The sequence below is a fragment of the Panthera tigris genome, chromosome B2, assembly GCF_018350195.1.
Source record: "Panthera tigris isolate Pti1 chromosome B2, P.tigris_Pti1_mat1.1, whole genome shotgun sequence".
Classification (NCBI taxonomy): domain Eukaryota; kingdom Metazoa; phylum Chordata; class Mammalia; order Carnivora; family Felidae; genus Panthera; species Panthera tigris.
The window spans coordinates 97,990,516-98,007,899 of record NC_056664.1 but is presented as its reverse complement, the minus strand read 5'-3'; the positions used below and the strand labels follow the sequence as shown (position 1 = coordinate 98,007,899).

General features: G+C 38.4%; 1 protein-coding gene across 1 annotated transcript; it reads left to right on the top strand.

The window, feature by feature from the left end:
- The first annotated feature begins 4 nt into the window (after positions 1 to 4).
- Positions 5 to 15,966, top strand: CD164 (CD164 molecule). Its single transcript, XM_042986963.1, has 6 exons — positions 5 to 283; positions 3,100 to 3,183; positions 4,756 to 4,827; positions 6,966 to 7,001; positions 10,712 to 10,768; positions 13,387 to 15,966. Exons 1-6 carry the CDS (start codon positions 103 to 105, stop codon positions 13,551 to 13,553), a joined length of 597 nt encoding a protein of 198 aa, XP_042842897.1. The 5' UTR covers positions 5 to 102; the 3' UTR covers positions 13,554 to 15,966.
- Positions 15,967 to 17,384: the final 1,418 nt, after the last annotated feature.

Genomic DNA, 17,384 nt, shown 5'->3' with positions numbered 1-17,384 from the left:
CGCGGGGGACCAGACTCTCCGAGGCGGTGCCGCAGGGGACAGAGGGACTGACGGAGCGGAGTTCGCAGCAGCTTTCGCCGGAACATCTGCGCGGAGGACGTGATGTCGGGGCTCTCCCGCCAGCTGCCGTGGGCCGCTGCCTGCCTGGCCGCGCTCTGTGTGCTGACCGCGGCTCAGGACGTCTCCCCGGACCCGAACGTGACTGCAGTTACGACTTTAGCGACCACCAAGTCAGTTCCGACGTCGGTGACGACTCTAACCCCGGTCACCATTCCAGCACAAGGTGGGGGCCGGCCCAACGGGCTTCCCGCACTGGCACGCCCGCCGAGCCGAGCCGCCTGTCCTGCCCGCGGTGCGCGCGGGGCCCGGGCGGGCCGCGCTCCAGCAACATGGCGGCCCGTCCGAGTCCAGCCGGGGCCCGGCTCGGGGTGGCGGGGGTGGGGAGCGCCCCGGGGAGAAGGGGCGGTCGAGCCTCCGTGGCCTTTGCCACCCCGAGTGCCCCACGCCGACATGCTTTTAAAAAGTGCCTCGTAATCCCCAGTCTCACTTCACGCTCGGAAGAGGGGACGTGGCTTCCTCCCGCGGTGGCTGCAGTGGGGTTGATCATGGGGCGAGGCGACTCGCCTCCAAAGTTGTTGATGAAGTCGAACCCCCCTCTCTTTGGGGTTAGCCGTTTGCCCACCCAGGTCCTGCCTCCGAGAGGAGGCTTCTCCAGAAGTTGGCGAAAGAGGGAAAGAAACCGTAGACGTTAATGCTGCTAGTGTCTCCGACTTCGGTCTGAGAAAATAAGTTGCCTGGGATCTAACTATATTGATTCTGCGGATAGGTATGAGATATACTCGAGGGTTGGGCATTCGATTAATTAAAACTTTGCTATGTGCAAAGAAAAAAAGTAACCATTCGTGTACTCAGTGCTTCACGTATCCTTTTTGGTATTTAAGGCTAAATTAGAAGATAGGCAGTGAAATCTAGGAGGAAGATGGAGTTAAAGTAACTGCGAGAAGCGTAAATTTAGTTGATTGTGAAGCTGGGATTGGAACCCAGGTCTGTTGGTTTTCCAAAACCCGATCAGGAACACACCCTTTGTTAAGCTCTGCAGTAGACTTGGGTACTGGTTGAGGCGTACATTGAATTGGCAATGTCTTTACAACACAAAAGAGAAGGGAAGATAAATTTAAGGTAGAAAGGTGAAGGAGCCCTAGATATTTAAAACCTGCAATTTAGTATAATTGGTGATTGTAGTTAATATTGAGTAAGGAGTAACTGGCATCTTGACCAAAGAATTGCCGTGGAGTGTCAGGATATTTACCGTGGTTTCCCCCTCGCCCCATTCCCTCAGGCTGATGATACTATTTTGCAGTGTCTTCCTTTGGTTTGTTTTATGAAAGTTTAATAAAATGTATAATTGTTTATAAAGATGTAATAGTAAAATTCAAAAATTGTTAAATGAGGAAAGTAAATTGCAGTACGATACTGGATATTCTGACTGCACTGTTTTTAAGAGGAAAGAGCACAATGTGTATTGTCTCCTGCTGATTTTGCAGTTTTTTCCCAGAATTGTAGTTTTGGAGTGTTGTGTGTATTTTTCCAAGAGAAGCTTGGAGATTCCCGTTAATTGCCTTTTTGTAATTGAAAGTTGTGCAAAGATGTTTTGTTTTCTGTAAATAGTAGTTGGATAAGCTTCAGTCTAAAATGAAAGGTCGCAAGTTTAGTTCATTGTAAATAACATTGATTATGCTATTCAAACATTAATTATCAGGCACAAAAGATTTTAGACAACTAGCTTTTTTTTTTTTTTTTATCAGTATACAAACGTCTACAGAATTTATTTTCTATTTTGTGAACCCCTTATTCAGGGTATTATATATGTCCCAGTCCCTGATGAATACTAGTCATAAAATATTGAAATGCGTTGCCTCTATGCAGAACTGTTTTTTTTAAGGCATGGGGAAAGCAAATATGAATGTTTTGGGGGGCATCAACCTTCCAGGAAAATGGATAGAGCCCTATTCTAAAGTCTTTTGGTCATTTGGTTTAAATTATTGACAAAAACCCTGCTAACTTGTTAAATTATGTGTACATGGATGTTGCTCCTTCCAGGTCTTGTTGTTTCTTACCCTCCATTCATGGAGGACCTTGGAAAGAGCAGGCCGTTTATGAGTTCCGAATCTCTTGAGGTTTTCAGAATGGGCATCATCAGAGCTTGGGTTCAATCTGTAACAAATCTTTATTACTATTAAAAATTCCAGTGTCTCAGCTGATGTTTTAGGGCAGTGATTTCCCTGTGTGTGGTGTTGGCCTTATAACATAGCCTTTTTTCCCAATATTTTTATTTTTTATGGATCTTTTAAAATGGCTCAAGAAACCCTGAGTGTCTGTGAAATAGCTGACCTGTGAAAAAGGGTTGCCTAGATAGGTACTGAGCCTTCTCACTAGCTTGTGGGGTTTTTTCCTTCCCTTTCTCTTGAGTTTATTTCAGCTTCTTCAGTCATTTATAATGATAGGAAATTTTTATTAAGCCAATTTATGAAGTGTTTTTGTGTGTGTGGTTTAAAAAAAACCCATCTAACATGAGGTCTACCAATCCAACAAATTTTTAAGTGTAAAGTACATTATTAACTGTAAGCGCGATGTTATACAGAGGAGCTCTAGAACTTTTCATCCTACTTGAAACTATACCCTGCTTGACCAGCAAATCTCCATTTCCCCTCCCCGCAGCCATCATTCTACTTTCTGCTTCTGACTGTGACTGTTTTAGATACTTTATATAGGTGGAATCATGCAGTGTTTGTCCTTTTTTGAATGTCTAATTTCACATAATGCCCTTAAGGTTCATCCATGTTGTAGCATATGGCAAGATTTCCTTTTTTTGTGGTTGAAAAATACTGCAAAATGTATACACTTTTTTTAATCCATTCATCTATCAATGGGCTATATAACGTTTTACCACTTCTCTGAATTATATCATATGTAATGCTATCATATCATATCATTCAGTTCAGTATCATATGTAATGCTCACATTTGTGTAAAAAAGGTAAGTGATGCAAACTCAAAGTGAGTTATCAATTGATTGGTTTTATATGCCCCTCCCCACCAGGTATCTGTGAAAACCGCAACAGCTGTGTTTCCTGTTTCAATGCTAGCCTTGATGCTACTACCTGCTTTTGGATAGAATGTAAAGGTAGGAAAAGATTGCTTCAATTTTGAGGCTGCAAACTGTTTTGTTTTAACCTTTTAAGGTATTCTACAGGGCATTCCTGAACATTTGAAAATTATGTAGAAAATTTGGTATAGTGTGTTACTATTTATTTTGCAAGTCAAATACTTTTTCGTTAAAGTGCCCGTGGCTTCACATTTCCCCCCAAAACTCTGGTCTCCCATTCTGTCCCCACACCTTTAATTCCTTAGAGGGATAATTAAGGTTCAGTAGTTTTTATTTTTTTAAGTTTATTTATTTTGAGAGAGAGAGAGAATGTGCGTGAACACGTGAGCAGGGAAGGGGCTGAGAGAGAGAATCCCAAGCAGGCTCTGTGCTGTCATCGTGGAGCACAATATGGGGCTCAAACTCAAGGACCGTGAGATCCTGACATGAGCCAAAGTTGAGTGCGATGCTTAACCGACAGCCACCCAGGTGCCCCAAGGGAAGAGAGATTTTAAAGATTTGGAAGATGGAATGGTACAGGTACACTGAAATTAGCAGTGAAAGAAAGTTGTAAAATTTTCCCCTGAAAATAGTTGTCTAGAAAAAGGAGGCATTTATCTTCTGTCACCTACTAGATGAACTATGGAGACCTTATAAAACTTTGTTGGATACTTAAATATGAAAGAAGAATGACATGGGAAGAGAGTAACCTTTAATTTGAGGGATAAAGAGCTACTTGAAGATACTTTGAAATGCCAATAAGGTTTTTGTTAGGACTGCGGAATTATAGCATGTTCTGTTTTTTTAATGGAAGGTAGTTGCATTTTTTTCTTATCAGTAGAACAGTCTATCTGGTTTATATGTATATAAAAGAAAAAGCTAACACTATATGTTAAGCTTCTTTGTGCGTTAAAAAAATGTAAGAATTGTGGATATATCACTACATAAAAAAGTTGAAAAACTTCTTTTAAAATTAAGGTATTAGCTTAGTTTGGGGTAAAGTTAATTTTTTGTTGTTTAAGAGTCCCTTTTTTTAAAGTCATAAAATGGAATTTAAGAGCACACGCCTCTTCTCCTTGGGACTTGGCATATTTTTTTGGGCTCCAATACTTTACTGTTGGATATGTTGGGGAAAGGTCTCCCTTACTCTTGTTACAAGTCTGACCATCTAGGAAAGCAGTTTTAGAAAGTGTAGATGACCAAAGCAGAGATCTGGAACAGAGGTCCTGCTGCTGCTATCCGGGCACCTCCTGTGGTGACTAAGCCTTTATTAAAGATCTTGACTGTTTCTCCCTACTGACTCAGCCCTATTTGTAGATTCTAGCAACCTTCCCTGTATGGTAGTCATGCCACAGTTCTGTGATCTGAGTGTTTTCCGATTTATCTGTTCAGTATATTTATGATGAGTTTAGAAGAATATTTGGAGGGATCCTATGTATTACTTCTTAAACAGTGGGGAAAAGAAAATAAAAGTTATTTTATCAGTCTGTGGACTTACAAAGTATTTATCCTTGAGTTTGACTTTTGGAAGCAATTCTGGAGCTTAGTAACAAAGTCAAAGATAATATAAGCAAGTGATTGGTGCTCTGTGTCTTTTCTTCCCCGTAACAGACAAAAGCTACTGTTCCCATAATTCAACAGCTAGTGATTGCCAGGTGTTGAATGGCACAAAATTCTGTTCTGGTAAGTATTCACATTGACTGTCGGGGAAAGTGGCCAGAGAGGTGAGGAAGATCTTTGCCTCAGGAAGCCTTAGTTCAGTATTTGGTTTGCCATTTCCATAATTCTAATCTTGTTAGAAATTTGGATATAAATAACATATTCATACTGATACAAAGGACAGTGTTTTGTATCTTAGTTTAGTGATTTGGCTGCACTGTGGAATGCTGCAGATAGAGAGATACCTCCTCATTTACTTTTTTTCTTTTTTTTTTTCTTAACTCTTCTGGAAACTCCCTGCATTTTAGACCTTCTCTTTATTTGCATTTTACAGGCCTAGACAACCTTGTTCTGGCACTTTTCTTGGTTGTGGTGCTGGTGACTGTCACATTCTCTAGCATAGTTTGTATTAATGGTTGAATTTTTTCTGTATTCCTCTGTTTTCTCATTTTTTTTTTAAGTTTATTTATTTAGAGAGAGAGAGCAAGCAGGGTAGGGGGAGAGGGAGAGTGAGAAAGAGAATCCCAAGCAAACTCTGTGCTGTCAGCGTAGAACAGGGCTTGAACTCCCGAACTGTGAGAATGTGACCTGAGCTGAAACCAAGAGTCATACGCTTAACCTACTAAGCCACCAGGCCACCCCTCTTTTTCTCATATTTGTACTTTAATTTGAGGAAATTGATTACTCTTTAACCATAACTCTTTGCTCAGGAAATAGTTTAAATTCCTAGATGAAACAACTGATTTTTTAAATAAGATTACAAATGGATAGGGAAGTCAATTTGTAATTTGGTGCATAGGTAATAATTAAATAGAGCAAAAGAGGTTTCTGGAGTGTGTCAGTAGCCTTGAATGACTACCTGTAACAGTTTACTTTTAGTAGGCATTTTCCCATTCGAACTTGAACTTTGTGACTGAGAATTTCACTAGTGTGAGGTCCATTATCCCTTATGTACAGTGAATATAGTATGGTTTAGGTGGTAAAAGAGCAAACAATTTTAGTATCTATTTTGATATATATTAGAAAACACTAATAACTATAATCAGACCTGTGATTTCATGATAATACTTTCTAGAAACAAGTATTTTAAAAAAAAATTTTTTTTTTTTTAACGTTTATTTATTTTTGAGACAGAGAGAGACAGAGCATGAGCAGGGGAGGGTCAGAGAGAGAGGGAGACACATAATCTGAAACGGGCTCCAGGCTCTGAGCTGTCAGCACAGAGCCCCACGTGGGGCTCGAACTCACGGACCGTGAGATCATGACCTGAGCCGAAGTCGGCCGCCTAACTGACTGAGCCACCCAGGCACCCCAAAACAAGTATTTTTTTAAATGCTTGTTTATTTTGAGAGAGAGCGCACGCGTGTGCATGCTGGTGGGGAGGGGGTGCGTGGAGAAGAGGGAGAGAAGACCAAGCAGACTCCGAGCTGTCAGCGCTGAGCCTGAAAAGGGGCTTAGTCCCATGAACTGTGAAATCATGACCTGATCCGAGATCAAGAGTCAGATGCTTAACTGAGCCACCCGGGTGCCCCAAGTAAGACATTTTAAAAGATAGTAATTTAGAGAAAAATCAAATAAGTAATTATACTTATTTGAGGATGTATCAGTTAGAATTAGTTTGGGCTATGAAAGATAGGAAAACCCAAATTAGAGTGGTTTAAGCAACAGACAGACTTCACTCTTATGTAAAGGAAGTCTGGGCTCAGGTGTAGCTAGAGGGCTAGAGTAGCAGCTCTACAACCATTAGGAACTCGGGCTCTTTACTGGCATTCCTCAAGAATATCTCTGACCTTACTCTCTAAGGTGAGTGCTCCTATTCCAGCCATCAATTAGTCTTCCTGCCAGCGGGAAGAGGAAAGAGAGAGGCCCACATCTACCTTACAGATGCTTTCTAGAAGTTACACTTGACTACCTAGCTGCAGGGGAGGCCAAAAAAATGTCTGTCTTTCCTCACGGGAGGGAAGTGTCAACCTTAGATTGGTGCTTCCATTTCTAAAGAAGGGGAGATGAGTATTCAGAGCAACTGTCAGTCTCCTCCGCAAGGTGGTACTTAAATGCAAAAATTATAAAAGTGGTATTCAAATGACTGCAATTTGGAAAATAGTATAATAGATTGTGATATTTGAGATTGCTTGGACTTAATGTTTGTTTCTTTTAAATAGAACCCGAGCCCACTCCGATGCCAACCAATTCTACAGGTAATACAAGATAATTGATTCTTTTCCTCTTCTTCAGGATTTGCAAGGCCTTCTGATGGATAATTTGTTAGCAATTAAGTACCTAAAAGTTTAGTATAATAAAAAACTAGTAGATATATTTAGTTTTGGACCATAATTACATTAATATGAATTGTCTGTGACAGCGACACATAACTCCAGTGTTTCATATTCATTGTACATGGGAGGATTTGCTGTATCTTTGGACATTGAGTTCACACACTGCTTTTTGTGGATTTTGTGGAAATCTTGGGAAATACAGAAGCCTAAAGGAAATTAAAATTCCCTATAATTCCCATCATCCAGAGGTACCAAAATGTTTTCAGTGATAAAGTTATTCCAGTCTCTTCTGTGGGTATATCTAAATAAATATACTTACTATGAAATTGGATGGTATGTTCATACATGTTTGAATTTGTTTTTCTTCTTACTTAAACATTGTTGTATGCGCTTTAACCATGCTGCACTTGGTTGGATAGTTAGGTCATCAGTCATTCTCCATGCAGTGGATGTCTTACAGGGAAATATGTGCTGTTAACCCTGATAGGATTGATTCAAACAGCATTTCTAGGTCAGAGGATAGAATTATTTTAAGGCTTTAAGTACTGATTGCTTTCCAGAAAGATAGGCTTTTCAGCCTAAACAGCTGGAAAGTTTTTCACTATACCTTCTTTCTCCTTCTAAAAATCTTTACCAAAGTGATAGGAGGAGTAAATCATTAAAAAAAAAAAAAAGTCTACTCCAGGAAAGTACTAGGCTTAGATGATAGGGTTTGGAGATAGAAGTAAGACAGCATTTTGTCTGTGGTAGGAACTACGAAAAAGGTAAGTAAGCCCAGTGTGTTGAGATGTTTGTAGGAAGGTGTATATGTGGAATAACGGCATATGTGGTGAAGGAGATGAGAAAGAGGGAATGAGGTCAGGGAATTGCATTTGGAGTACACGGTGAGGAAAAATTGAGCTGGACAGTAACAGGTCAAGAGCCAGATTGGGAGGACAGATTAGAAGGAAGACAAGAGTGGACACATGGAGATTAGAATAGATAACCTGTGGTGGGAATTCTGGGGAACTACTAGGGGAAGAGTTGCAGGTGTATGCAAATAGACTTAGGAAGTAGAAGTGATAGAACTTGATGGAGGTGATGGCACAGCTCTTTGCTAACAGTACAGATTAAGCTGATCAGTAGGCAGTAGTAGTGTCCACAGGAGCAGCTTGTAGAGAGGAGAATAGGGCTTAAGAACCAAACTCTGTGGAACAGTAACACGTAAGAGTTGAGAAGAAGAGGACTGGAGAGGAAACTGAGTAGGGATGGGCAGAGAAGTGTGTCCAAGAAACTTTTATTTTCAGAGGAAAAAGTGGTCAGATGTTGTAGTAAGGGCCAGAACTCATTTTGAAAGACATTGGCAGTGGTGAGCTAGCTTGTTACCAGGTTTTGCTTGCCAGTTGTGCATAGCTCTTCCCAGCTACACATTCAGTGATACCATGTTGGTGGCTTGAATTACGGTGGAAATATTCATGCCATAGAGATCTGCAAATGCTACAGAACTTGCGGAGAGCACACAGTAGTAGCACCATTAGAAGTCACTGACTAGGAGGATGTTAAAGATTGATGAAAGCAGAGACGTTGAGGGAAAATTAGTTTCCTAAAGGTGGGATGTAAACCGGAAGCAGGAGCGGGGGAATCAATTTCTTTAAAACCATTGTGGGTTCACTTTTAATTTCTCCTCCATGGATCTTGATGCAGTTTTCATGCTTGCTCTGCACTGGGTTCTCCAGCGAACTACGATGGAGTCTTCCTTGTTTTGTCTCTTTGGGTTCTGTAAAGTGGAAAGAAGCCAGGGCTTGCTTATAGAAAATGCACCAATTGCATGGCAATTAGTGGTTGAAAAACAAACCTTTACATGGTCTCTTTTCATACCTACTGTGGAAAGAGAGCAAGTGAAAAATTAAGGGATTATTAAAGAAATGATTCAAAGGGAATCTGATTTACTTAGAAGGGTGTTCACTGGGGTTAATTATAATAGTCTTCTATCATACATAGTCTATTATACATAGTCACATACAAAGTCATGACGTATGTATGTTATAAATAAATATGAATGTCAATAAATAATACCATAACAGAATGACTAAATTACGTTAGAAATGTGGTCGGAAATATTTGTAATATATTAAGTGGAAGTTTTAGCACATTTTTAAATTTTTTGTTACATACATACCTAGAGAAGTGGCTGGCTGGAAGCAGCATGAGATTACTTAATTTACTGTATTTTCTATATTTCCATCACCAGTAGCAACTTTTATAACTGCTGAATTATTTTTTTTAATGAAAGGAACTGTGGGTCAATAGAAGTATAGTCCCTACTTCAGTCAAAAGTAAAAGTGTGTGAATGTTTTGCCTATTTATAAAAAAAGAATTAGTTTGTACCACGTTCAGAGGATTGTTCGTGAGAATCAGAAAATGTGTAAACTTTCTTTCTCTACCATCCATTGTCAGACAAAATTTGTTGATAGTGTTGTTTTAAGATTGAAAGGAATATATGTCTAATTTGTAAAGTGTTAGTGTGTTACACAGAATGTATAAGCAACAGAAACTTTTAAAGGATTAAAAGTCTGAAAATAATCATACCCTTTAATCTAGGAATTCTGTATAAGAATCAGTCCTATCAGAGATGAGATCAAGTATTTCCCTGCAAGATGTTTGTAGTACGGAGAAATGAGAGATGACCTAATTGTCTCTCCAAGAGCAGGGTAGGGAAAATGTATGCAGCAATGCTCATATTGAGAGAAAGGGATACAGACATGTATGAGAATATCCTGTCAGTATTGTTAACATATCTTTTATTAGAATCTGTTAGTACTAACAGAGTACTATTAGTAATATTAGTACTAACAGAGGTCTGTTAATACATTGCTTTAGTTCCTAAAATGTGTTTACATTCAGGTTAATTCTCACAAGTGTTCATTTCTTTATAGGTATTTTCAGATAAAAAAATTATTGGAATTCATGTAGTATGGTAGACTAGAGCTTACCTTTGGGCTCTTATAATTTAAATTGGGGGTCTTTGACTCCTGAGGACCTGTTCTTTTATAAATCGAATTTTATTGAAACAGAACCATGCCTGTTCAGATGCATGGTGTCCTGGGCTGCTTTTGCACTACACAGTGTACAAAAAGCTTAAAATATTTACTGTCCGCCTTTTTAAGAAAAGTTTACCACCCCCTTGAAAGAAAGAAGTTAAGGCTATCTTGATACCTACTGGAGAAGTACTGAGTTGCACCTGTTTCTTACGATGACCTTTTAAGTTAATAGTTTTTGCCACAGAAGCAAGGTTATTTATCAAAACAAAACAAAACAAACCCATATAGTTCCCTTACTTAAACACTAATTCTTGCCCTTCTGTGCGTTTCTTTGCGAGTTTTATCCAGCTGTGTACATAAATTCCATACATAAACATGTACATAGATGTTAACATGGATACAATTTCGTGCTTGCTTGATGTTTTCAGAAGCATTTAAAAGCTAGTATTCTGGCTACGTAGATAAGTTAGTGAACCATTAACTGAAACTTGGCCTTTATTCTTTAAAAAATGGAAAGCATGTGAAATTGGTAGCATTATTTTTAAAGACAAATTGTTAGATATTGAGAGGTTTGGGAATTTACGTTTTTAATAAGTTTTGTTTACATTCCAGCTAAAACCACAACTCTGCCTTCCTCTTCTACAACTACCACCACAGTTACTACATCAGGTAATTGAGGGTTTTTTAAACCAACAGTGAGGTAGGATGTGTGTGCAACATTGCCTTATACTGTTTCTGCCACCATTTTCCAGTTTTATTCATGAATGGTTGTGAGTAAAACTCATCTCTTACATTTTGGAGGACCAAGACAGTTGGCTGTTAGAGCAGTAATGGTAGGTTTGCTGAGAGTCCTTCTCATTTGTTAATGTGTAACCGCATTTGGCATGACATGTTAGAGTTAAATGTGGTAATGTTTCTCCAAAACCTTTTAGTACAACTTGTAGGCGAGATCTAATTTTTTATGACTTACAAATTAAATTACTAAACAGTGATTAGTTGTGTGCTGTGTTAGATCATGGCAATTAGAGTGAAGATAATATAGCCATCTTTTTTTGAGGAAAGGTCTAAAAAGCCAAGCTAGCACTGCCAAATGTGTACCTCAGCCATATTTCTCACCATTTCTTTTTTTTTTTTTTTTTTTTTTTTTGGAGACAGAGAGAGAGAGAGAGAGAGCGCGCGCATGTGCCCATGGAGCGCACATGGGGGAGGGGCAGAGGAGGAGAGAGAGAGAAAGAGAGAGAGACAAAGGGAGAGAATCTCAGGCAGGCTCCATCCCATGACGCTGGGATCATGACCTGAGCCAAAATCAAGAGTTGGATGCTCAACCAACTGAGCCATCCAGGCGCCCCCTCACCATTTCTTTACATTCCTTTATAATTCTTTTTTTTTTAATATGAAATTTATTGTCAAATTGGTTTCCATACAACACCCAGTGCTCATCCCAAAAGGTGCCCTCCTCAATACCCATCACCCACCCCCCATTAACCCTCAGTTTGTTTTCAGTTTTTAAGAGTCTCTTATGCTTTGGCTCCCTCCCTCTCTAACCTCTCTTTTGTTTTTTTTTTTCCTTCCCCTTCCCCATGGACTTCTGTTAAGTTTCTCAGGATCCACATAAGAGTGAAAACATACGGTATCTGTCTTTCTCTGTATGGCTTATTTCACTTAGCATAACACTCTCCAGTTCCATCCACGTTGCTACAAAGGGCCATATTTCATTCTTTCTCATTGCCACGTAGTATTCCATTGTGTATATAAACCACAACTTCTTTATCCATTCATCAGTTGATGGACATTTAGGCTTTTTCCATCATTTGCCTATTGTTGAAAGTGCTGCTATAAACATTGGGGTACAAGTGCCCCTATGCATCAGCACTCCTGTATCCCCTGGGTAAATTCCTAGCAGTGCTATTGCTGGGTCATAGGGTAGATCTAGTTTCAATTTTTTGAGGAACCTTCACACTTTCCAGAGCAGCTGCACCAGTTTGCATTCCCACCAACAGTGCAAGAGGGTTCCCGTTTCTCCACATCCTCTCTAGCATCTATAGTCTCCTGATTTGTTCATTTTAGCCACTCTGACTGGCATGAGGTGATATCTGAGTGTGGTTTTGATTTGTATTTCCCTGATGAGGAGCGACATTGAGCATCTTTTCATGTGCCTGTTGGCCATCCGGATGTCTTCTTTAGAGAAGTGTCTATTCATGTTTTCTGCCCATTTCTTCACTGGATTATTTGTTTTTCGGGTGTGGAGTTTGGTGAGCTCTTCATAGATTTTGGATACTAAAAGTGCATCTGAAGAGTAACTTAATTTGTATTATAAATGAAATCATATTCAGGTTATGCCACAGATCATTGTAGGTTATGAATCCTCCTCTCTGTATTTAAAATACTGTTCTTTTATGTTTTTTTTATTCTTTTCGCTTATTCTTGTGCTACCTTTCTCTTGGTTTCAAGGAAGCCATTTTGTCTTCACAGGAAGAAATACGGAACAGTTGTAATTAATTTTAAAGTGGCCAGCTTATCAAACAGCCACTACAACCAGTGTCTATTTGATATTCTATTTAAGAAAAAAGAAAAATTTAAGTATGAAATTGCTTTTTAGTAAAATGGATGGTGCTCCACTGGAAACGTTTTACTCCTTGAAAAGAAATTTATGTTTTGTTTTCTCTAGAAACATTTTACTCTCTGGAAAAGGAATTCAAACTTTTTTGCTTTTTTTCCATATGGTTTGGTAATGCTCATAAAATTTGCCGAGCAAGATTTACGGTACCTTTAATAATGAGGTTTTTTGCTTGTTGGAATTATAAATTGTAGATACTTAAGGTAATTTTTGCGATTCGAAGAATTGCAACCAAATTTTTACTTACCTTATGTAGTTTAGTAAAATTCAAAAGTTGTACGAATGTTCAAGTATTTACCGTAACAAATACTAATATTTACTGTAATAATTAAGTAAAAATATATGTAGTCTGAAGAAATTGCACATTTTTAAAGTGCTTTACATGTTCCCAGGGCATAATTTATGTACCAGGAGGATGTTTTGCTGTTAGTTTTGTGTTTGGATTTATATGGTAGCATTGACTGCTTGATACTGCTGGATGGAGTGAATGGGATTGATAAATGGTTGGTTTCCTTAATTAGGGATAGATTCTAGCTGTAAAGACTTGACCCAAGAGCAAATGCTTTATAGAATTGAGCACATGGCCAAGTAGAAGCTCAGGTGGGTCTTGAAATTATGATAGAGGATCGTGAGACTTACCAAGTGTTATTTTTCCGCTCTTATTTAACAGGTACGACTAATACCACTTTAACTCCGACTTCACAACCTGGACGGAAGTCTACCTTTGATGCAGCCAGTTTCATTGGAGGAATTGTCCTCGTCTTGGGTGTGCAGGCTGTAATTTTCTTTCTCTATAAATTCTGCAAATCGAAAGAACGAAACTACCACACTCTGTAAACAGACCCATTAAATTAACAAGGACTGGTGTATAACTCACTGAAACCAAAATATTATCTTTCAAGATGTCCCACATGGAAGACGCTATTCCAGGATCTTTAAATTTTCAGAGGATGCATATAGGATGTTTTGGAGCATCGTCCTTGAAGAAAAATCACTTAAATCATTTTGCTCAACAGGAATATTTAAAATATTCTGCATGAATCCTTGTGGCTGTCTTCTTTTATTTTAAATGGCTGCTGCTGTGGGATTATGTTCTCTCTTCTTGACGTACCAAATGTAACTCTGTAAGTGATGGAAAACATTGTCCTGCGCAGACAACCTCATGACTCTTTTGGCAGTTTAAATTTAGTCATTTTAAAGCCTGAAAGCTGCATTATTTTCATCCTAACTCAGGATGTAGTCTAGTGACCAGAATTGAGAAGAATGTGCCAAATGAGCATCAATCGGGTGGACTTTTGGCTGTCCTTTCAAAAGTGGAATAAATCTATAAATTTAGTATCCTTAGAGTAAACTGTATCTTTAGAGTAAAATTTTGTGCTCGATAGCAGTTATTTTTTCTACATTAGAAATAAGATGCCACACAGGGAATTACATTCCAGATTTAAAGGAACGAATGGAAAGGATACAAACCATTAAAGAATAGCAGGTTATTGTTCATCCTTGTAAAGCACCTTATATCACTGAGAAAATAAAGAACAGTGCCTTAAAAGACAGACTGAAAGGTAGACTGTAACTTAAAATGTTTGTGATTTGTTCTTTTACATTAAGGAAGGTAAAGGTTGGTCTGATGATGTAACTGTTGACAAGATGTAGTAAACCTGCTTTTAGATATCATACTGTTAGTATTTAACTAAATACTATTTGATTTCAGCCCCGAGCAAGTTAAGCTAAAAGATATTCCACAAAGCTGAAGGCCTTCACATATTGAACCTCCCAGCATTTTTCTTAGGCTGTTAAAAAGTATAAAGCTAAAGTTGATTTAATTATATTTTCCTTTGTACTTCAACACTGTTGTACCATGAAAGGATTTTCACCAAGCTTTCTTGAAAAGTAACTATTTTTATGAGGCAAGAAGGAAGGAAGTTGTTTTAGAGTCATTTACTAGTTCTTTAACGAGACAATCATTTTAAGTTTTGAGACCAGAAATGTGACCAGTGTAATTTTAGAAAATCTAGGGATTTTTGGTTGATTGGATTACTGTAGGTTTTTAATGATGATTGCCCAGGATAGACAGATTGTGCTTTCTCTTCTTTCTCTCTTTCTCTCCTGCTTTCTCCTTCTCTCCTGTCCTTTCTTTTTAGTTTCTGTTCCTGTAGTATAATATAAGCATGCATACTTTAATTTTTTTTTTTTTTAGTTTTCTTAGGCAGCACTAGTTTTTTTCAGTTTTAGAGGGAGACTTCTCCCCTGCCTTTGACATATTGGATTAGTTCAGAGGTTTACATTAGTTTTAAGAAAGTTTTTGCTTTTCTAGGTCATTAAAGGTTTTTAGTTTCTTTAGCCTCTAAGGGCTGAGTTTAGCACTTGGTTTTCAGTATTTTGTAGTAGGAGATGACAAGTTGCTTTGGTCCATTTCATTAGCCAAAATTCCTTGCATTTAGATTATATTCAAGGTTCTTAAAATGAAGATTTACTGTTTCTTTGTTACTTGCTGGTACAGCTAAAGTTTGTTTTACTTGCACATTTGTACATACACCTAATCTTTTCAAGTGCCTTAATTGTTTAAAATCTCTGGCTTCAAAGGTTTTTGGGAAAAGGTAGGTTTACCTCACATTTTTGTGTTTTCATTAGTAATATTCATTAGTAATTAGTTCTAGGAACCTCACAAGAACTTTTATTATGGTGCCATGGCTGTTAGTTTTTAGTGAGTGCTAGAAGATCCAAGATTCATTTGAAAATATACAGAATTTCCATTCCTCCCAAAGTGGCAAAATTTAGCTACAGTGGTATAATTATCATTTACATAGATGTGAATACCTTATCACACATTAATGTCCATACAGCAATTTTTGTGAAAATGTAGCTGATGGCGCCTTCTCATCTTCTGTAATTTTGAATATTGCTCTAATAACAAAACCATAATATGAAACCAGTTAGATTTTGCAAGAAGAGCTCTTACAACAGAACTCACGGCCTTTTCCCCCCTTCCTTTAGCAATTTACTATCTTGAGCCATTAAAAATTTGGTTTTTTTAAAATCCAGAAGGTATATGGAAACCTTTTCAGATTTTCTTCTGATTTGTTCATGCGGATGTAGTTCTATCAAAACACCTTACTTTACCTTACAGATATTTGTTGCACAGGCAGACACTGCTGTATTTAGAAATTTCTATTTCAGTTCATTAAAAACTGTAAAACCAACCTGTATCATGTACCAAACTGATTTAAAATAAATCTACATGTTTATTGAATCAATCTGTTCAATTTTTTATTAACTGAAGTGTTTTTTTGCATTTTGATTATGAAATTTAATGATAGTGAATTTACCTTATCAGTCTGTTTGGAGATGGGTTGTCTACTCTATTGTTATACAAGACCAGCAGATAGTAACTAAGATACGGATTTGCCAGTGGAGGAAATTTGCCAGCTTTAGAAATTTTTAGTGCTTTAGTGTTTACAGCACTTTACTGATGTTGGTCCATTGTCTTCTCAATTGCATTGTTCTCTGAGAAATCAGTCATCTTCATCTTCTGTTACTCAGTACATATCTTTGTTTTCCTTTGTTGCTTTTTAAGATTTTTTTCTCTATTGCTTGTCTGAGCAATTTGATTATGACATGCTGTGCTATCATTTCTTTTGTTTGGGGTTTGTTGGGTCTCTTAGGATATATGCCTTTCATCAGATTTGGACATTTTTCAACTACTATTTCTTCATATATTTTTTTCTGTCCTTTCCCTTCTTTGTTAGGGGTTCTGATGTCACAGAGGCTGCCGGAAGTTGACACACAGCTGATGCATGCACTGTTCGGTTTTTTAATCTTTTTCTGTTTCATGTCAGATTGCTGTCTTCAAGTTCACTAATGCTACAGTCTAAACCTAATGATAGTTTCATCCAGTGTGTTTATCATTTCAGGTGTCTTCATTTTTAGAAGTTCATTTTTCATGGTTTTTATCTTCCATGTCTACATACTCAGTCTTTAGTTTTTGATCATACAGTGGTATGCTTTTTTTAAATGCCTGTGTCTGCTAATTCTAATACTGGGTCAGTTTGATTTTTTTTGTTCATTATGGGTCATACTTTTCCTGTTTCTTTTGCATGTAAGTTGTAAATTTTAAGCTGTTTGATGCTGGTTATTTTGGTTCTGGGACACAGAAAACAAACAGTATGATCAAGGTCTTGCATTTAAGTTTTGTTAGGTGAGAGCAGAGCAGCACTTATTCTAGGGTTCCCCAGTTCTGAGGCAAGACCTTTCTGTATACCCAGTGTCCCTGGATTATGGGGCCTTTCTAGTCTGGGCTAGTGGGAAAAGGCTCTGTCCCTAGCCTGGGGCAGGCTCCCAGATACTTTTTTCTGGAAAGCTTCCCCAGCCTTTGGTAGTTAGCTTGTGCACGTGCTGACCAATATGTTGCTGAGACTACATTCTGCAGATCTTTGGAGCTCCTCTCCGTGGCTTGCCACCCTGGTCCTTTGCTCTGGGAACTCCAGCTGCTTTCAACTGCCTTGACTTTAGCTCCATCTGAACTCAGGAAGTCCACTGGGCTCTGTCTGGGTGTCCTCCCTACATCATTGCTTAGAAATGCAAGGCAGTAAGCTGGGTTGATCGTTCCCTGTCTTTCAAGGATCACTGTTCTTTGCTCAAAGTCCAGTGTATTGGAAACTACTGTTGGGT